Genomic DNA, 22,216 nt, shown 5'->3' with positions numbered 1-22,216 from the left:
TGTGCCATGGCATATAAGACTTATTTACAAAATATGTACAGTATATAATGTTAGTTTAGTAGTCGGGTTTGCAAACAATTGAAGGGTTTGTAGTTTGATCCCTGGCTTCCACATGTTGAATTATCCATGAGCAAGATACTGAACTTGGTCCTGAAGAATGTGGATGTATGAGTTCACATTTACTTGGAGGGCACAAAGGACACTGTTCGGCTCCAAATTAATAGTTTATTTCTCTGACTCTTTTAAGGCAACGTTTCGATCGGTTAAGATCTTCCTCAAACATTTGACTCTGAACTAAAAACACATGCTGAATGGCTGTAGCAGTGTTTCAGGTAGAATAACTAGGTAGATGTTCAGAAGAAAGTTTTGCACATTTGTTCCTTTAAAATTAGTGGAATGCTTCAGCAAGACATCTTTGGATCCGTATAGTGTTGTTAGAAGATCTCTTTTAAGCTTTGTCTTCACATAGAGACAGTAAATCACTGTCTTTATTCTGTCCCACGTCATTGTGTTTGCAGTGTTTTACAGTTTCCCTGTCCAGTATTTTATGTGGCCACAGTAATCTGCATTTTTAGAATCAATATTTAACACATACGTTACTTATTCCATTACTTGATGCTGGCAGTTCGCTGCTGTTACAGAATAATTAACTTGTGCTTCCTTGCTGCCTGTCCCCCATGTGTCCACAACTGGCCCAACCAGTCTGCTTCTCATTACACGTTCTAATGAATCCAATGCTGCTCATGTTTCCTCTACAGCTTTTCCTCCACTATACCAGAGGCTGTGCACTGTATGGGAGCTGAGAGACTTGTGAGCTTGTCTGTCTGTGATAGAGAGAGAGACAGAGAAAGAGAGGAACACCACTGTGCCCCAACACGCTCCTTAACTGCTACCTACCGCTGCTCTGCCGTTGCCATGGATACAGTGCCCTCACCCCCCACCCCCCTCTCCTCTCCCTCGGTGGGTATGGAGGGATGGGGCTGGAGAGGAGAGGAGAGGAGAGGCTCTGGCTGCTGCCTCTGCGTCATATTCATACCAGTGCAGCTGAGAGCTGCCCCCCCACTCTTTTCCCCCTCTTCCTCCTCCTCCTCTTTCCTTCCTTCCTTCCTTCCCGCCTTCCTTCCTTCCTTCTCATCATCCAATTTGTACACTGCTAGATCACCCCCCTCCATTTGTGGCTCCTATCTGCATCTGCTCATCACAGTCTCTCTCTCTCTCTCTCTCTTTCACTCTCTCTCTCTCTGTCTCTCTCTCTCTCTCTCTCCCTCTCCCTCTCCCTCTCCCTCTCTCTCTCTCTCTGCTGGCGCAGCTTGGTTACTTCTGCGTGGCTGACCCGGGTGGACTTTTTCAAGCGAGTGTGGGCGCAGAAGAAAGAGGCAGACAAAGGTAAGCGTTGAGATGGAGGATTTTTAATGAATGTTTATGAGAGAGAGAGAGAGACAGTGTGCAGAGAAGAAAAGCCGTGGAGGCGCAGAACAGCTGCAAGACAAAAGACTGAGAGGTGACCATTAATGGCATGAACTCACCTGAGATAACAAGTATGCCACCAGGAGCTTTTTAAACATTTTATTGAGAATTAGGAAAAAGCAAGGTTTTCAGTGCACGTCTAGCAAGTGTTTGTCTGCTGTCAGAGGACAACACGAGTATGTTAGAGTGGGAGTAGATGTCTACCTCAGTAAGCAAGGCAGTCGGCGTGTCTGTGTGCAGGCACTTTGCTGTCTGTCACATAGTGTTATGGAACTGTGTGCCCACAGTGGAGAGAACGGAGGGGGAACTTCATTATTCTCAGAGCAGCTTTTTGAGCGATGTTTGGATGTGTTGACAGAGCGGGAATCTCTTTATCTGCAGGAGTCTGAGAGTGAGAGGAGGAGAGGAGAGGAGAGGAGAGGAGAGAGAGCATGCCTGACAGTGAAGTCAGTGGTGAAGTGCTCAGCTTCAAAGCCTAATCGCTCCTGAAAACAGAAGCCATTTCCCAAATCACATTCACGCACCCCTCCTCCTTTTCTCCCCTCTCGCGCTCTTTTTCCCCCCCTCTCTTGCAGTGTATGGGATGCTTCTCTCTATCTCTCATATCTGCCTTTGTTCAGTGTTCACCGTCTTACAGTGGCAGAATCTTCCATAAATGTCAAACCCGCAAATTACGACCTACAAGGCGCACAAAAGGACCGAATGGTAACTGAATAGCAGCAAGAGATGAGAGGACTCAGAGAGAGACAGACCTTGTTGAAACAGAAACAAAAAGTGTGTGTGTGTGTGTGTGTGTGTGTGTGTGTGTGTGTGTGATTGTGTGTGTGTGTGTGTGTGTGTGTGTGTGTGTGTGCGTGTGTGTGTGTGTGTGTGTGTGTGTGTGAAGTGGAAATGAAAAGAGGGGGAGAAGACAAGTAAGGGGAAAAGAAGAGGAGGCCCGCAGGGTTGTTCATTGTGTCTCGGTCCTGAGAACAGTGTCTGACATCGTGTATGACATTTAACTGTGATGCTTCTGCCAGTGTGCTGGTGTGTGGGGAATGCGTCTGTCAGCTTTGGTTTCAGTGCAGACAGTCGCTTGTCTTTTGTTAGTATATTGGTTGTAAGTGACAGACAACAGAGATATGAGGTTTTTATGGGCTTTGATTTACTTGGGGATACATTCCATCACAATGACACTTTTATTTGAACTGTTCATCCATCACTTTTAAGTATTTCAACTATCCATTACTTTTATATAACTTCTCTTATTGCTTGCTAATTGGTTTTCATAAACTCTCAATTGCAACATGTATTGTTCAAGTGTTAAAGCTGACTCAGTACGTGAAAATAGTTGCTAATGAAAATTCTATTTTGTCAAATAAGTAGAGCCGCTCTACAGTCTTTACAAGTTACCCCTGGCATCTGTGGAAGTACCATCTGGGGAATCACTGTACTAGATAATGTAGTCAATACTGTCAGTTAAGACTGAGGTTGTGTTTTCTTTAATCATTTTCCATGTTTGATTTTTCTTGCATTCAGCCACAATGACTCAATGATGCTGCTCAGTCTGTTATCCATTCGACAGGATCAGGCACACAAGCAACAAAGACATCCAGCTCATGGGAGTCACCTACGTGCTCGTGTGTTTGTGTAGTGAAGTGTGAGATTATGAGATTATTGGCTCGGAGAACAGGCCCGCTCGAGCCAAGAGAAGTTATGGGATGAACGGGAAGGGAAACCAGAGACGTGGAGGGGGGAAAAGGAAATGAAACAAAATCACATCAAGCTGCAGAAAAAGGTTGAGGTAATATCAACAGGGAGGGGAGATTAAATTGACAGAGTGAAGAAAGATTAAAAAGCGAGAAAAGAGTTGGGAAAAAGAAGCAGAGGCCGCTGGGCAAAGCGTCTGCAGTCAAGTCAGACTGTTTACATGCAGTTCCTGTTGGGTGTGAGCACGTGCACGGTCGTACATGCGCGCTCTTCCTGCCTCCCATGGGTCTCCAGTGTCCCTGCGCTCCAGGTGGGCTCTGCATTTTTAATCGATACTGTCTGTAGTGATTAACACAAGTCTTCACTCTGCAGCAGAAGAAAAAAACAGACGGAAGGAGCGAGAGAGGGAGACAGAAAGAGAGATGGAAATCTGTCATACACGAGGCAGGGTGTATGAGTGAATGTGTGTGTGTGTGTGTGTGTGTGTGTGTGTTTGTTTGGCAGTAATGACCCTCCGCCTCTGGGCTCCTACTGAGTATGTTTATCTCCCACGGCAGCACCGAGCAAAAATGGACGATGCATCACTGCCACGCACACACACACACACACACACACACACACACACACACACACACACACACACACACACACACACACACACCTTGTGCGTTTTCTCTCTTTCCTCTCCTTCGCTCTAATTGCCTCCCTCTTGCATTCTCCCTTTCACAAACACACACACACACCACACTCACAGTCCCTCGCTCCATTCCATATTACTTACTCAAGTCTCACGTTATGTAAAGGCCCTTTCTTCCTATTTCCCTCCTCTCTCATTTTTCCCTCCCACTTGTGTTGCAATATGCCTATTAATGATGCAGTTACAGCACCACTGCCAACTTCCTGCCTCTGACAGAGAGAGAGAGAGAGAGAGAGAGAGAGAGAGAGGAGTATAGTTGTGGTGTGCATGCCCTGCTTTGTACCACTCCCTCTAATCTCTCCACCCCTCTGTCCGTGTTGTTTTCCTCAGAGTTAGCCCATGCGAGCAGCGTGTGGACTGAGTGCAGCTGTTTCGTTCAGAGCAGAGCCCAACATGTGAGAAGATGTCTGTTGGAGGTTGTGCTTGTCCCGGTGAGTGCCTATACTCTCTTTCTCTTTCTGCCTGTCTTGGTTCTCTTTCCTCCTCCGTCTCTGTGCTCAGTGGTGCTGTCAGAAAGATGACTTATGTAAAAGTGCTGCAAAGCCGCCTAGGGCCAGCGGCAAGCTGTGTGAGTGTGTGTCAGTGAAGCCGTGCTACACTCTCAACACATGTCCTAAAACAAGGTTGGAGACTGAGGCTACCACACTTTGGGATTGAGTTGTTCAGCAGACCCTCTCAGTCACGCTAGCTTGCTGCGCAGCAGATCAATGGCTCTTTGAGTTTTGTCACATACAGAGACACTGAGATATCAATAAGTGCTCCGCTTGCTTTTCATTCCTCTTCTCGGCTTTATCTGGCCACTATAGGTCTGCTTCTCTATTATTTGTGCTCTTATATGTCTAGAGGAGTTGGTGGAAATCCCTGCTTACTGTCACAGTAACTTTTATATTTGTCCCATGGGGCACAACTGAATGAGGCAAAAGTACTTTACTCACTGCAAAATGGTTTAAAGCTTGTCTTTCTTGATAAATTTAAACCATTAATGAGGGTACTTAAATAGATTTAACTAAGAGTTGAATTTGAGTTAAGCTGCTGTTTGGATATTAGGCAGCTCTTTGTCATTGTGACTTTGCATTCCTGCATATTTGTGTTTTTGAATGCAGTTGTTATGCTTGGCTTGGCTTTTCTTTAATTAAACATTCTTGAATTTTAAATAAAGGTTACATAAAATCTGGATTGCTGCTAATGTTATGGTGTCCTATTGATACTCAGTATCCACACTCTGCTTCTGTGCTACAGTGTCAGAGCAATAGGAAGGAAATCTAGTACTTTCTGAACATGTCAGTCTTTGGCAAGCAAAATGTAGTGGCAATATTTTTATCAAGTAGATCTTATAATCCATTCTCTCCCATAAAATATTTGATACAATTTGACTTTGGAGCAATTTCTCTTCCACGGTACCCCGGTGAGAGCAGGCAGGCTGCAGAGACGTTGCCCTGTGCACAGTGCCAGGGGACGGGCTGTGTGCAGCACAAGGGAGAAAGTAACAGATAGAAATTGAATCGTAGCATCTGCTCAGGGGGATCTCAGAGAGGGCAGATTGAATTAGGGTGTCAGTATCATTTTAATGGGGCTGCTCTGATTCATTGGTAGTCGCCTATCAGATGGAATAATATTAGAGAGGCCTCTGCTTGATGTTCTCCTCTCAGATCTTTTCTCTACTAGCTCGCTTCTTTGCCCTCTGCTGCCGTTTTTCCAGGGTATCTGCTTCCTTCTGTCTGTTGACAGACTTAACTCTGGAGCAGAAACTTTTAATGATATCCACATGTTTTTTCGAAGGATGTAAGGAGAAAGAGGCGGAACCAGAGAGATCTGCCATGTGCATGTTGTGCACCAACACTCACAGGTTTACACATGCAGGCGCGTGTGCACGTGTACAGCATGCACGTATATACACACACGTACACCTTCACGAGGAGCCTGCTAGGACAAGTTTAGGCTGGCTGATCTGGCAGATAACCACGAGGCAACATTGATTAACACTGGTTTGCAGTTTCTCTCTATCTCTCTCTTGCTGCCGTGCGCTGTAAATCATTATATTTGAAGACTGGTTTGTTTACATTCTTGTACGATGGTGGACAGAAGATCCTCCCCATTCTTTGTGTGTGTGAATTTGCATTGGAAAAACGAATCCTCTCTTATTCTACAGCGCTGACTCTTTTCATCTGGGCCCGTTCATCTTTGTTTTGTTCTTGGTTCAGAGCATTATAGAAGAGAGGAATCTGAACGGAGCGTATGTGCCATGTGGCAGAATGTGAGCCATAATAAAGAACAGACTTCTCATGTCTGTCTAGCTCATTGACAACCCTGTGACATCCTGCTGTTGTTGTGACTTTGCTGTGAATCAGCCTTTTTAAGGCTTTGTTCCCCGCATGAAGGAGATCCGTCCTAACACAGTGGAGCCAATCACATCCTTTGTTCAGACTAAATGGTAAAAATAGATTGCCTGTGAGCTGAAGATACCCCCCCTCCCTCCCCTCCATTCTCACATGCAATCAAGCATGCGCTCCCCTCTGCTCACTACTCTCACCATCTCTCACCCATCTCACTTTAACCCCTCCCTCCCGTTTCTGCCTTCCTCATCTCACCCCCCCTCTTCCTGTCCCCCCCTCTCTCACTCTCTGTCACTCCCTCTTCCCTTCCTCTCTGCCTTTTGCAGTAACAGTGTTACCTCGTGCAGAAAGTCACATGGCTTCTGATTGGTGAAAAGTGACTTAAAGCAGAACCAAGATGGCAGCCAAACAGCTAGGGCTTTTTTGATTACCGTTACACAACAACACGACTGCCTCAGCATTATCTCACTGCGCTGAAAAGCTTGTGCCTCTCATTTTTTTTTTCCTTCCTCAATTCTCCATTTCTTCTCTTCTCCACGTCCCCTCCTCTCTCTACCCTAGTGAGTCTCTCAGATCTTGTTTGCTAGATCAAAATGGCTGTGTGTGCAGAGGCAGAGAGAAAGAAGGAATGCGTGGGAGACAGAGATGCTGGGGAGTCAGAGAGATGGGGGGGGGGACGTGCTGTAGTGATGTCACATCTGCTGCAGGCCGACAGGATGGCAGAGGAAAGCTGGCATGTGCCACAGCCGAGAGGAGGGGGAGGATGGGGAGACGACAAAATGTGTGGGATGGAAAAAATGATTTTCTATCAAAGCACACCTTTATTTGTGGGAGATGTGCAAGCCGCAGAGTCTTTACAACATGAAAGCAGGCTCGGTACTGACTGAAGATAGACTGAAACAGAGCTGTGCTGAAAACAGAAGGTGTGAGGACAGCCGCAGTTATTTGAGAGCTTTGTGCTGTACTTCTGTGCCAATCGTGTATGTGCAAGTGGGACTGTTAGTGTAAATTTAGCATGCAAACTTGTTTCTGTTAATGAGTGTATCATGAATTTACCAGCCTGTTTGAGCTGGTTTGTGTTGAAGATGGATTGTTCAAACAGACTTGATTTGATAAACGTGTATGCAAATCGAGGCAAATGTTGACATGTTGTTAAAGGAATTGCTGCCATATAACAGAATTTATATTGTGCTTTGGACTATAAATTCAAACAAGTGTTTCCCTAAAGTTAAAAAAGCAAAGCTTCAAGACTTGAATTGGAGGTGGATTTGGTGGAGTTTGTCCATTTACTTGGAATTAGCGGGTGACTCAGGGCTTCATGTTGCAAATGAGTTAAAAGTGTCCAAATTCCAGTAAAAACAGGTGCTGTGTCACAGTTGTTTCATTATTCACTATCTGTGGAGCGGCTCCAAGATTAGTCTCAAAATAACATCATCGCTGTTTCTTCGTTGTTCAGTTTAAGAACATTAAAACTGAGCAGTATTTTAAGAATACAAGTGAATTCTATTTCATGGTGGATTTACATTTTTTTGTAACACATTACAGAAGTAATGCCATATAAATGACCAAACCTCCAGGTTAAACTGCACCAGGTCCCGTCTGTCAGCAGCAATCCTCTATGGATTGGCTAATTCTGCCTGGATTCAGATCAGTGACCTCTGTCATTGCAAGCGTCCACAACACCGATCCTTCTTTATCTTGAACACACGCTGTTTAACTTCCTGCTGTCAGGCCACAGCCTGCATAGCTCTGTCTGCTGCCGTGTTGCTATCACTACCAGTCAGGTGTCGCAGAACGGTTTCTCTGACAGGTTTGTGCTTCCACTGTGGCGGCTAGAAAAGCAGCGACAGGCGTCTGAACATGCTGTTCACCAGCGCTCTCTACAGATTTCCTCATGAATGCTTGACTCTCTCTGTCACACGTTTGTGTACAGACACAATACGTTGGAGGGCTTCGGAAAAAGCTTTACGACGTGTTTACACGTGTCTGGCCTGTGTGGAGTCGACTTGTTTACAGCTCGCCTCAGTTTCTTTATCACGGTCAGTTTTTTTAAAGTGCAATAGCTGTCTAACTGGAAGGATGCTTGAGTAACAAACCAAATGATTAAAAATCCATTTGACATTTTTCTGTATTAGAGACCACATTATTGTTTTCCATTACAATGCTTGGAAGGCATTTCAGTGTTAATGTTATACAGTCCGCCTCTGCATAAAATAGTATGTGTAAAGTGTTCTTCGGAGCTATAGGGATCTATAAATACAAGAGATCGTGTGTAGTTCAAGACCAGTTTTTCCAGTTACAAAATTAAAACTTAGTTCTTGTGTATTGCCATTTCATGTTATCACTAAATGTGACTCTTACTGAATACAGATGAAATCAAATTCTCAGGATTGAAACACTCCCACAGTAATGTATGCAATATTCCATATTTGTTTCTGTATGATCCACACTTCCATACAACCCATTTTCATGTTTTTCATGTTTCTTTTGTTTTTGGAACGATACCTTTAGATTCCATTAATATAAGCACTATTGTGCTTATTAAGGTTATTGGTTGATGTAATCATGGAATAGGCAGATAAAGCTATACAAATTAGAGATTTTATAGATTATGTTAGCTGTGAATAGTGTACAGTAAACTTCATTTTATACTATTCTATTTATTGTATTCAATAATTGAAGAGTGAGGATGTTTGCAGCATACACCAGCAGAGGGAGATGCTGTTCTGTCACATCTCTTCTTTGTGTCAGTCCATCAACACTGACTGGGGAACCATTGTTTTCAACAAAAGCTTATACATCTAGTCCTACGTTACAACAAAAGGCTCTAGTCTTTCTTTTATTCCCCTATAGCTGTCTAATCATTTATTTTCTGTCATAACTACACAGCCAAACTCTCTAGATTGGACCACAGTTACTTTAACGAAATTCTGAGTTGCATTGTTTTCCGACATTTAACCGATGATGTAGCCCACAGATCCCACCCGATATTTTTGTGTCATTCTCCTCCAATCTGAATAGTGAGTACAAGCTGCAGATGATGCTGTATATCTGCACTCTAAACCTGATGGGGGCTTTATGCAGTAAGAGTGACTGGTCTGGGTCAGATGTGTTTACTCTCTCAATGAAATGCAGTGCTTCACTTATATAATTCTACAAACTGACTGGCAGCTCAAGTGAAAGCCTCAACAAATTGAGCTTTAAATGCACTTTCAGACCACAAAAGGTTTTCCAGGCTGCAAATATATTCCTTGTAAACATTAGAGTGGTTATTGATTAAAAGTGAGGCGCAGATTATACCCTTACATAATCTGAGGCTCAGGATTGAGGACAGCAGCCATCAGCCAGTCAATCATTTTTCATAAGCCTTTACAAAGTTGGCTTGAATTAAACAGCCTGTTTAGGTAAATAGTCTTTGTGGCAGATTTGCTGAACAGTGTGAACAAAATGTCTGAATCACGCTCATGTTTTTTGTTTTTTTTGGGATCGTTACGGTCAGGACAGACTGACCAGTGCTTCCAGCAGCCCTGGCAAAAATAATTTCTCTCTCCCTTCATTCCTCATGACTGAACTGAATGTTAATGTCCACACCGTAGAAATGTTTTATAAATGCATACCGACATATCGTTTATATTCGATCGATAACGATCAACCTTTATACTGAAATGTGCTGAGATATACTGAGGGTCTACTTGTAGGTCTCAGCCTTTCTGTTAAGTATATATTTAATACAATCTGGAAAAATACTTGAAAAGGCTTCATTCTTAAATTGATGTCAGTCTTAATACCTCCAACTTCATTCTACGCTATGACTTTTGTAAAGACTGTATTTATCATTTGTCATAAATATGAGAGCACAGGGATAGTTTGTATCTAAGGGCATCATGTCTGTCTTGTAACAATGAAGAAATACTGTAAACTTAACCTCTTAAATACCACTGATCCACACGTTTGTCACTCTTTATAAATCCATGCAGTGTAGCCAAATGTTTTCTGAATCCACCAAACTTGTAAATTCTAGTTAAGACCCCGAAAGTTTCCAAAAGTACCTAATATGTCAGGGTGAGTATTGTGGAAATGTGTATAAAATAATGCACATATCAAGAATGCATGAACCCTGTTGACACTTTGTAAACACCACAAAGCTTCCATGAGGAGTCGTTACAAGATGATACCAAACGATGCTGTCAGAGTATGGAATAAGATTATTTTGTCAATCTGTAATAGCATGTTTAAGATGCCAAATATAGGCTGATAACCGCTCCTCCTAATGGGTCCCACCTGTACCACTATGGGGGCCACTGATGCACGCATGGGTCCCGGACAAGACAGATTTGGGTCCTTGGCTGTGATGGAGGCAGGCCTGTGTTTATCTCGGTGTCTTTGATGGGATGGGCGGGGGCGCGTGCAGGAGGCGGGGCCTTTGTTTTTTTTTTACCGTGTCTCGGCTGGCAGGAACAAAGGGTCCCGTAGTAGTAACGTTAGTAGTAAATAGGTAGCATCGTCCACTAAACAAATGACATTTAAAAACACTTAGTTGGGGATTGCAAATAGACAGGAACCAAGGCAACTAGCTGGAGTGTCTTACTTCCCGTCCCTCGTGTTGTTGGGGTGCAGGACTAACGCTACATTATCGACGGTCGGCGCTGGAGCTTTCACCGTCCAGCCGCTCCGGCTAGCAGCGAAGCTAGCTGGCTAGAAACACCGAGCGGAGGTGTTGAGCAACACCGCGTTTCGGTGGACCTTTCTCTGCAGGTAACTCAAACTTACAACCACGCTACTTCTGACAGCCCTGCTGGTTCACAGTAAACAAGCACGATGAATTATAAGTGGATGGCGGTAGTTCAGCAACTAGCTACGTTAATAGCTTAGCAACGGCATCTGTCCTCTGTAAACGTTGAATGAACGCGGCCCTGTGCTCCACTTTACGCCTGGTCCAGTGTGTTAAAGTGAACACAGGCTTATTTTTTAAATGTCGACTATGCTATAGACTGAGCTAGCGTTATACCAGTACGCAGTGGAAGAATGTTGGCAGTCTTGGCACATTTGTTTCGGATGTTTTATTGGTTGTGGGCCAGCCTCTGGATGCAGCTCTATTGTTTGAGAGGACTGAACGGCACCCAAAAGTCTCACTATTTTAACTTCATCATTGTCGGGGTGCTCATGCATCATGGTGACTCATCTTAATGATGTCCTTCTTTCAAAGGATGCTCACTTGGTGGAGTCATTCATCTCTAGCGTTATTTGTCATGTGTACCTGAACATGTCTTTCATCTAAAATACCTATTCAAAAGATGCCTGCCCTGTGAAATTGTCCATACGTAATGCATCTGTTGTCTTGTGGATATGTTTCACGCTGTTGACGGTACATGGTTTTTACAGGGTGTGTGTTGGTGATTATTCAAGGGCGAGAATAAACTGTGTCAGCATTTTGTGCTTGCAGAATCTACGTTTCTGAACGTGGAGGCGTTACATAATGGAGAAAACAAGAATTCTACTTGTATTTCCTGCAGGAGTTTGTTTGACACAATATGCATCAGCATTAGATTGGATGAAGACTTAGCATATGTGGGTTGAATGCTGTCTGGGGCTGCTTGTGTTTGGGGGAGGGGGGTCTATAGGTCAGACGTAATGCATATAGAGAAGTATTGTTGGGTGCCCCTGAGCAGGTTCACCCTCATAGCAATTGGGAGGAGAGGATGACCTGCCAGGGTTGTACTGAAGCAATGGAGCAAACGAAGGAGGAGTTGTGGTTGTTGGAGGAGCGGTGAATGGGGGACGGACAGATCACAGTTCACACTGTCATACTTAACCCCAACGCCAGCCTTTCTCGCTCCCATTTGTATATCTTGACTTTAACCATTACCATTTGTAGAGTAGTCTGTCTGTGGGGTATCCATTAGTTGGCCTAATCAAACATTCAGCAGTTATGTTTGATCCTGCATTAGTGTGGCTCAGTGATTCCCCCCCTGCCAGTGTTCATTTGGCACAATCACCCTATCTGACGGTGGCCGAGGGTTGTGTATCAATTGTAACGGTGTAAAAGCAACAAATTAACATAATGCTGCCTTAAGGTGCCTGTTGGGAATACCAGGTTTACAAGCAGGACACGCTAAAAAACATTATAAAGGGGTCCAACACAGGAACTCAATGTTTCCTTATCTGTTATCTGAAGCTGTAGGGTGGGTGCTATGGGCAAGCCATGGGTCAAATTTCCAGAGGTTGTTTTTCTCAACATCCCAGTCCGCTACGGTTTGGCTGCTTGGGTATGCAGATTTTTTTTGATCAGGCCTAATTACATGCAACCGCTGTGCATGTAAAGTCTCCTTGAGTAGAGATACCGCAAAGGTTTTTTTCTAAGAGAACTGAGCTGTTTGAGCCTGAATGCTTTATCTGGACAGACGAGGGTTAACAACAGCCGGGCAATGCATGGGGGGATGGGTAGAAGAGGCAACTAGGGGACACACACACACACACACACACACACACACACACACACACACACACACACACACACACAGCAGAGGCGCATGGTTAGGATCACATGGGGCTGAATGCAGAGAAGAGGGCTCCCTATAATGGTACAAAGAACATGTCAGACGATCTCTTCTGCGTGTTGTTCCCCATTTCACTGATTGTTTTCTCATTTCTGTGGGCTAATAAATATTTCAGTTTTTTCTGTCTGTGATGATTTGTTTTCTTGTCCATTTACCAGATTGAAGATGGATTAGATAATGAAAGCAGCAGGAAATTGTTTTGGCAGTGTGCTTTTTTTTTGAGTAAATCTCAACAGAATCATCCAGCATTAGATTACTTAGATGATGCTGTGATTTGAATGAGCTAAATCTAAATCTCCTCTAAATCTCTGCTCTTTTTCCCCCTCCGTCTCTGCTGTGTGCTTGTGTGCAGGCTGTTCGTCAAAGTCATTCAAGCTGTACTCTCCTAAGGAGCCCCCCAACGGCGGCAGCTTCCCCCCTTTCCACCCAGGCGCTATGCTGGACAGAGATGTGGGGTAGGTTTCTTATAGATAATGATCTGTAATGATGTTTTATGGCTTGTACTCGCCGTTCAAAAGTTTGGACTCACCTGTTAAATTGATGTGGAGCTGTTTGTCTTTTAGCCCTCTGCGGTCTGTTCAGTGGTTAGATTGAAGCGATTTAAACTGTACTTTGTTAATAATAGGTAAAAATTGTATAATATTACAGCTTGTTGTGGGCATTGTTATGCACTTGACACTGAACCCGAAACTTGTTTCCATTTAAATCTGCACACATTTGATGCTGAGCTTGTGGTTTCTTCTACCAGTGACTGACTGGTGATTTCTTCTGTTCTTATTCAATGTGGCGGTCTTATCATGTAAAAAAGAGAAGCAGCAACAACCGGCTTAATTAAAAGTGACAAACAAAGACGGATGCCATACTGACAGGCAGTGCAGTCAGAACATTTTCGAGTACTTATTAAATGTTACGTTGTTGAATATTTCAAACCCATATTTCTGTATCTCCGTATTCTATTGTAATGTGTTTTTTTTATCTGAAACCCCCCTGTTAGCCCTGAATCCAGTAATCCAGTAATTGGCTCTAACAGTTGATTTTTTGCAGTTCTGAGATCAAAGTGTAGCACTAAAGACGCACATCCTTGTTGTTACTTATGTTTGCTGATGTTTGTTCTTTTTGTTGTTCCTAGGCCTACACCCATGTACCCCCCATCATACATGGAGCCTGGAATGGGGTGAGAACACTGACGCTTGCATAGTGAACACACAGTTGTGGTTTGTCTAAGCTCAGAAGTCATTTCTAAAGCCTTGTACTCTGTTCATTTTAGAACACCCTGTAATTAACTTAAGTTTGACGCTGCTCGTGGTCCCCCCCCCCCCCCTCGTTTTCTGTTTCAGGAGACCCACACCGTACGGGAACCAAACAGATTACCGGATATACGAGCTGAACAAAAGGCTACAGAATTGGACAGAGGTGAGAGTCACTTCATCACTCACATAGAGAGTAATAAGACATCAACACCAAACTGTTGCTGTGCAAAAACACAGCATCTGAGTTTCATTTTCAAATTGGTTGGGATTACAATCTCTAGTGCAACATCGTGCAGCTCCTGTGAACTACTTACTGTTTTCAGATTTTCCCTCCCAGCTGCTGTTTGTGTAGCTAACCATGCTCGGGGGTTTTGTGGGAAATTAAGCTTGAGAACACACCAACTTAATTTACATTCAGGCTCTAATAAGATTATCTGATCAACCTGGCCAAAACATAATTAGAGTGCCAACTGTTTATATGCTTGAGAGCACGACTGAGCACTTGTAACAAGCTACGCTTTTTCATGTGGCTGTCTGCACTCTATTACAAATGTATCCACACTAACCCCTGTGCATTGTGGGGATTTTGACCACAATCAAGTTTTATGTCCCACAAAACACCCAACGTCTGAATGGCAGCATGTCTTATTTAGAAAGTTCACAGTCAGTGTTGTTTTGACTTCTTCACTGCACAGCAAAATATTTCAGAGCCTCTGCAGTGATGATCGTGGCGATCATGAAGCATGCACATCTGTTTAAAATAAATCCATTGCCTTACATTGACCAGAGGAAGTAGTGTTAAATAGTCAAATAATTAGTCAATTTGAGGAAACAAGAGTTTCTGCTTCTTGTCTTTGAGCGGTTTTGCAAAAATCCATTGTTTTACATCGACCAGATGTAAAAAAATCTTTATCCAAATATTAAATTTGAGGAAACAAGAACTTCTGCTTCTTGTTAAGAATCATTCTTTGTTTACTCTTACCATCTATTACGTATATAACTTCCTCATCTCTTCATAGCAAACAAACTGTATTACACTTGAATTCTGTTTTTTATTTTATTGTGATTATATGATGTAGTAATTTGCCGTGTGTATACTTTTACCAAAGTTAGTTTTGCAGATTTAAAGCAATGAAAGTTGAGAGGAACGGTTCTTCATCTGCTTTCAGGACTGTGACAATCTCTGGTGGGATGCCTTCACCACAGAGTTCTTTGAGGATGACGCCATGCTCACCATCACCTTCTGTCTGGAGGATGGACCCAAACGATACAGTAAGAATAAAATAAATGTATTTGCTACTATACTATACATGGGTGATTCAAATTTCACTTTATTTTTATGTATTGATTTGATCTATTGACAAAGTTCTATTTTTGTGTGCAGCCATCGGCAGGACTTTGATCCCACGATACTTTCGAAGTATTTTTGAGGGGGGCGCCACCGAGCTGTTCTATGTTTTGAAGCACCCGAAGGAGTCCTTCCACAGTAACTTTGTGTCTCTGGACTGTGACCAATGCACCATGGTGACCCAAAATGGCAAACCCATGTTCACACAGGTACTGGATGCATCATGTACAGCCTTCCCTCTCTTTCCTGTTGCTGGTGCCGTGACTTCTAACTTTCTCTCCTGTGGTTCAGGTTTGTGTGGAGGGCCGCCTGTACCTGGAGTTCATGTTTGATGACATGATGAGGATCAAGACGTGGCACTTCAGCATCAGACAGCACAGAGAGGTCCTACCAAGGAGCATTCTGGCTATGCATGTGAGTTCCAGACCCAAATAAGCACCCCACTCGCACTCAAATGCACATGCTGTACGCGCACTTCTTCATTTAATCCTTTCAACATAATCACGCAGGATCCGCAAATGCTCGATCAGCTGGCTAAAAATATCACCAGATGTGGGCTGTCCAACTCCACACTCAACTACCTCCGTGTAAGCACATTTCCCTGTGACCATGTTCTCTTTTTGATCAGTCATTAAATTAACCTAAACTGCAACAACCTGTTAACGCTCTTTCTGTCTGTTTGGTTCCTCTCTTTGTCCTCTGTAAAGCTATGTGTGATATTGGAGCCCATGCAAGAGTTGATGTCGAGGCATAAGACCTATAGCTTGAGCCCCAGAGACTGCCTGAAGACTTGCCTCTTCCAAAAGTGGCAAAGAATGGTAGCACCTCCAGGTAACGCACACACACCTTTTTGAAATTGCCTGTGGCGTTTTGTCGGTGTAGCCCTTACAGTCATTAAGCCGTGGACCACCAACAAATCCAGTTGCAATTGAAAGAAACAACAGATTGACATTCACTTAAATATGTGATTATGAAACGTATCTTCTACCTGTTGTCTACGTAGCCGAGCCAGCCAGACAAGCTCCGAACAAGCGGCGGAAAAGGAAGGTGTCCGGTGGAAGCACCGTGAGCTCCGGCGGAGGCAGCAATAACAACAGCAACAGCAAAAAGAAGAGTCCAGCCAACAGCTTCTCTCTCTCCAGCCAGGTACCTGTAAGCATTACATTTACTTAACCTCTATCTGCATCGTGGAGGATAAGACACGGGGTGGAGGGGTTGGAAATACAGCCTCAGGGGTTATTTATGGGTGTATGGGGTTGGTGAGTGAGGAGTAGGTGTAGCAGCAGGATAGAGACAGCAGAGGGATGCCTCTGGAAGGGGGGTTTGGATTCAGGTGTGAATGGGGAGTAGGGGGTTGCTTTCTATAACTCTTCTAAGTATGAGTAGATTTAGTTAGTAGACCCCTGATGTGAACCAGTGATGGGCAGTCCCTGGTCCTCTGCGGCCACAGGTTTATGGGTTAAAATGTTTCGGGGCCATGGGGGTTAGGGTTACCATGCTCTGATTTCCAGTGGGGACAGTTAGGGTTTCTCTCTAAGTCTGCTGTATCAATTTGGTTTTAGAGTTAGTCTCTCAGAGCACACGATTCACACAGCCCTGCTGTCTTTGTTGACTTGGTTGCTTGGTTGAGCGAACGAGACCCGAGGTGGAATGAAACGACCCCCCCCCCCCCCCCCCCCCCTCCCTCCCTCCCCTCCTCCCTTGATGCAGCGCGCAATGTTCAGGGACGCCCACTGCTGGCCAGTAGGGAGGGCCCTTAACCCTGGTTCTTGGAACGGGGGAAGGGAGTCAGGGCCACAACTGACACAACTGTCAGCGTAGTTGCCCTGACGACACTGTGTCCTGTTGGGAATTGGTTCAGGAATAAAAGGACACTAATACCTCAGGTTTTAACACTCTCTTTGTCCCTAAACACACCTTGAAGTATCAATTATCATGCATATCATTAAAAAAAGAAGAAGCTGAAATTGAAGTTAGATCGCTAGACCATAGGCAAGAAAACACTACACCTACAACTCGTCCGTGCAGCCAGTCATTCCGCTCAACCCCCTGTATTATGGGGATAATATGTACCGGCCCTTGCTGTCCCCTTTAGGACGTGATGATGGTGGGAGAGCCCACTCTGATGGGAGGGGAGTTTGGTGACGAGGACGAGCGTCTGATCACACGGCTGGAGAACACGCAGTTCGATGGGGCGAATGGCCTGGAGGATGAGGACAGTTTCAACAGCTCGCCTGCACTTGGGGCACACTCGCCCTGGAACAACAAGGCTCCCTCCAGTCAGGAGAGCAAGAATGACAACTCCCAGTCGTCCCAGTAGAGCGCTGAGGTCTCAGCCAGCCCCCCTTTTGTCAATGCTTAAACCCTACTGGGATCCACCTGAGCCAACACACTAGCGAGAGGAGTCAGTGAGAGTGGCCTCGAGCACTTGTGTTTAATACATTTTTGTTTGTTTTGTTCCGTCATGTTCATTTTATGACGCAAAGGAGAGCGGTTAGGAGGAGGGACAATAGCTGATGGACTGATGAAGCTCTTAACTGTCAGGACAGGGTCAGCAGAATCGCTCCCTCACATAGCTGCACATGACCAGTGGTGCTCAGCCTTGGCCCTTGTCTGCTCGGCTCCAGTCAGTCCTCTTAGAGGAGTGGTGAGACTGGCGGGGTGGGGGGGTGTGTGTGCATGTGTCTTTACCCCCCCCATCAAAGCTCACCACAGTGTTTGAGCCAAAGTTGGCATGTCCTGTTGTCCAGTGGGTTCTTGTTCCAACCTCGGGTCTCTCAGGCATGCGTTTTCCTTGACGACGCACCACGTTGTTTCTGTTGTGCTCATGTCACAGGGAAGAAATGCTGAGCTTTTATTTAACTTATTTTTTTGCAGGCTGCAGAAAACTGTGTGCACTCTTTAGTATCAAAATTCAACGTTCGGTTTTTAAAAACTCAATTATTTGTTTTTGTAGGACCTGGTTGGAACAAAAACCTGTACAGTGCCGGAGCTTGAGGACCGGAGTTGAGAACCACTACGCTAAATCTTAAACACACACACACACACACACACACACACACACACACACACACACACACACACACACACACAAGCACTGATAGATACATGCACACACCAACACACACACCAACACACACACCAACACACACACACACACACACACACACACACACACACACAGTCACTCACCTACACCTGCAGCATAAAACATTGAGGTACTGGAGAGAGGTGGTACGCAGCATGTCTGGACCAGAGCACCAGATGCTTCAGAAGTGTGTTTTCATTTTCTATGTTTTTGACTTGTTTTGAATTGTTTTTATTTTTGTAAACAATTTCTAAAAAATAAACAGACAAGCAAGCAAACAAAAAACACCCCAGAATATTCTTTGCACTGTTTCCACTATTAACTCCAATCTATTTTTCTTATGAATTGACGGTGTATTCTTTTTCCTATTATTGCTAATGTAAGAGCTGTAAAACATCTGAAACCTGCAGTATATTAATGTATACGTATTGCTGTTAGATCATTCTTCTTGTGACGGTAATAACTTCCATGTAAGTCTATGCTTAATATAATGTCTGCCATCACGTGGTCAGCAGGTCCATTGGCTTCAGTGCTAGAAAACCAGTTGGGGAGAACAAGGCTGGTGTTTTTAATGTCCTCCATCTTGTTTGATGTGAGTACAAAGCAGCACACTATAAACTACTCTCCCCACTCATTTTCCATTCTGGATCTGTTGACTTGTCATTGCAGACCTGTTTGCTTTGTCTTGAAATCTCTTATCTGGGGGACCTCTCTTCAGAGAACATAACAGAAAACTTCTCAAATTTGCTACTCAAAAATATTTTAAAAACAAGTTTTGACAGGATTGTAAAATAATAAGAAAAAAAGACTTTTGTATTAACTTAAGTTTCCCAGAAATGTTTGTAATCACAATTAAGAAAGCTGCAGACCAAGGAGCTACATGTAAAGATTCTTTAGATATTGATTACACTGTGCTGTTTTATGACCAATCAGTTTGTTGGCTTTACTCCTCATATTTGTGTCTGTGCTTGTATATTTTTAGGTAGTAATTTCTGTAAAAGTCATTCTATGTATTCCTCCTTAGAATTATGAGAAACTCAATCTAATGTAAAGAGATTAAAATCCTCTTTTTTTTTTTTTTTTTATTTACGTGATTTTTAATGGTACAATCACTGATACAAGAATTTTGCCCTCATTTTAGCAAACTGTATTTATTTTTCTATGTATTGACATTCTGTTTAGGTCCAACCCACCTGTACTATGCTCATGATATATGTAGAAGTTTGTTGGGCTGCTGAGTCAGTTAACGCTAATACCGGCCATTCCATTACTTGTGTTTATTTTTTTTTTTGACATGTGGCTCCCAGTTCTGGCCAGTTCAACTTGTCAGATGAACTGAACATCAATAAATAACCACATTTAGAGAAAGTGTTGACCTCTAAGTTAGCCTTATTTTTCTGTCATCCTGACAAAGAGCCTCGAGTCCATAGATGCTGGGAATGTTCCACAGTGGAGCAGTCTTCACTGAAATTTGATCAGATTTACCTAAACCCTCAATGATGTGATTTATGTGGTTTGGTTTTGTAATGTATTTGTTGGATTTTTTTTTTCAGATACATTTCAAATCTGTAACCAACGAGTGAAAAAATGCAAAAGTAAATTTTTCATTAATGGAAATGACCATTGACATGACATCTTATCCTGAGGAGGGGACCTTCTGAGCTTGACCTTTTCCTGTTTACGCATCACCCAGCTCTTGGATAGGAATTTCCAAACTCACCCAGCAGGGGTCTCCCAGAGCACCAGGACAGACTGAGCTGTCACAAATCCTCCACCATTATATCTGACAGAAATGCTCTTTGTAAATCTACACCGAGCTGCAGGCTATTGTTTCTAAGCCCTTACTTATTGTCTCTTGCAGCCCTATAGTGTATCTACTCAGCAGGCCGACACAGAATCAATCTAGGGGGAACTTTTCAACACCCTGTGTTTCCCAAGTTGACATCATTTAGGGAATAGGGGTTTGTGAAATATGAGACAAAGCTGAAATGGCAATTCACCAATAGCTGGCTCCTGTAGCACCTCACCATAGGGGTGATTTTATATCTATATTTTTTGCCAGGTTTCTGTCATTGATAATTCATGTATGGTATCAATAAAGATGAATTTTCACTGAAAAACTTGGTTGTTATTGGACTTAGCTGTGCATCTGTGTGAATGTGATGTCAAAATGTGTTTTTATCGTGGTTTAACAGGATAATCACACAAAAGGAATAAAAACACTGACATTTTCTTCAGTTATCACAGGAACCAATTACTCAAATACAATGTTGGCTGTGTATTTTATACCTGGGCCTTCAGTGCTGCCCTACTACAGTTGAACCACCTCCTAATAACCTCATGACACCACAGCTACGTGTTATTTTTTTCATGTAAAAACCACATATTCACATAACACTGCAACATTTGACAAGTGAAATAAAATGTTACATGAAGCTCAACACCTACAAATACATTAACTGCAGAGTGCAGATACATGAATATGCGCAACACTATTTCAATCAGGAGAGACAAGTCAGATAAAGAAAAGATAAGGGTTTATTGTGAACAAATGATATGTGATGATAACGTCTTCAGAGTCTTTGGCGCTTGGACTCTACAAGGAGATTTGTAATGGAGGGGCATCTGCCCTGAGCAGCAGCAAGATGAATCCCCCCGTGGAGTCCAGACACTGGTGGTGGCTGATAGAATGAGTTGATGAAGAGGATGAAGATGATGAATCTGCGAAGATGGGGAGGTGGAGGGTTGCGCACCATGAATGTACTGAAGGTAGAGAGACAATCATATTCAAAAGAGACAGCAGCAAGACAATAGGCTAACCAAGTAATTGTGTTGTTCTCATCATCTCGACAGCTGATATCATGATTGACAGCCCCAAGCAATGGCAGCAGGGAAACAATGAGCATGCATGAGGAGTGATTGGCAGATGTATGAGAAATAAACTAGTATAATCTTCCTGACTGAACTTGCGCTAGAGCTTCATAAAGAATGCAGGTCTATCACTATGATGCAGCATGACGGAATGCTTTGTCATTAACGGACAATGCATATAGACAAAATCAATGTAACTAACACAATGACAAGAACAAACTCACAAGAACCAGTCACATATATTTATATGACAACAAACAGGTAAAATAACATAAAACCCAAATAACACCATTCAATAGGCCTCTGCACATTCCAGCAAAACTGCGGTGCTAAAACACACATTCCGCCACACACTCAAGAGCACCATTCAAATATTATTCACATCAGAGGGAACAATATTAACCATATCATAAAAACGACATGATAGAAAAATTAACTCAGTAAGAACATCGGTGTGGTCCAGTTCCAGTAAGAAGTCCTTCTTGATTCAAGGACGCCAGTGCAGTTGAGCCTCCCCAGTTGTACTTCTTGAATACGTTTTAATGCGTTTGGGGGCTGAAAATGTCCGCTCGACAGAGGCAGTAGATACTGGGATTGTCACCGCCCAACATGTCACACTAGCCCACTGACCAATCACGTATGACTAGGCCAGCTAGAAGGCTCTGGCATGTCAAAGAATATGTCCGACATGTCAAACTAAAGATCTAATTGGTTGAAGACTATGACAATCAACAATATCCTCCCCATTTACTTAAACTGCAAAGGGTTTTACTTGTGATTCTGAAGGCCTCCGGGCCTCTCTTCTTACCTACAGACAGCATAGGGGAGAAATCTGATTGGATAAAACTTAAAACAAACTGCGCTGGAAGCGACGCAACTGAGGAAGACACTATGCAATGAGATAAAAAGCTAATGG

General features: G+C 43.4%; 1 protein-coding gene across 5 annotated transcripts; it reads left to right on the top strand.

Moving 5' to 3' along the window:
• The first annotated feature begins 1,081 nt into the window (after nt 1-1,081).
• On the top strand, nt 1,082-20,549 carry ldb1a (LIM domain binding 1a). Of its 5 annotated transcripts, XM_068722836.1 has the most exons (12): nt 1,082-1,386; nt 4,184-4,284; nt 13,096-13,198; nt 13,873-13,917; nt 14,081-14,156; nt 15,163-15,265; nt 15,378-15,550; nt 15,633-15,755; nt 15,851-15,928; nt 16,049-16,172; nt 16,345-16,493; nt 17,437-20,549. In XM_068722836.1, the coding sequence occupies exons 2-12, from the start codon at nt 4,257-4,259 to the stop codon at nt 17,659-17,661; spliced, it is 1,227 nt and encodes a 408-aa protein (XP_068578937.1). In that variant the 5' UTR covers nt 1,082-1,386; nt 4,184-4,256; the 3' UTR covers nt 17,662-20,549. The 5 variants fall into 5 exon arrangements, with proteins under 5 accessions (XP_068578937.1, XP_068578946.1, XP_068578964.1 ...); XM_068722845.1 differs by lacking the exon at nt 1,082-1,386 and having other exon boundaries at nt 3,761-4,284; nt 16,345-16,487; XM_068722863.1 differs by lacking the exon at nt 1,082-1,386 and having other exon boundaries at nt 3,766-4,284; nt 18,298-20,549.
• Nucleotides 20,550-22,216: the final 1,667 nt, after the last annotated feature.

This window comes from Cebidichthys violaceus, unplaced genomic scaffold (genome assembly GCF_023349555.1).
Source record: "Cebidichthys violaceus isolate CVI_PGR_0920_01 unplaced genomic scaffold, fCebVio1.0.p SCAF_10, whole genome shotgun sequence".
NCBI lineage: Eukaryota > Metazoa > Chordata > Actinopteri > Perciformes > Stichaeidae > Cebidichthys > Cebidichthys violaceus.
Note: the sequence above shows the minus strand (reverse complement) of the source record. Positions and strands in the feature narration are given on the sequence as shown.

Excerpts from the sequence above, each read along its gene's own strand:
- ldb1a (XM_068722836.1), top strand. The coding sequence starts at position 4,257 with ATGTCTGTTGGAGGTTGTGCTTGTCCCG. Across the intron at positions 14,157-15,162 it reads GGCTACAGAATTGGACAGAG|GACTGTGACAATCTCTGGTG; the intron begins GTGAGAGTCACT and ends ATCTGCTTTCAG. Across the intron at positions 16,494-17,436 it reads CTCTCTCCAGCCAGGTACCT|GACGTGATGATGGTGGGAGA; the intron begins GTAAGCATTACA and ends TGTCCCCTTTAG.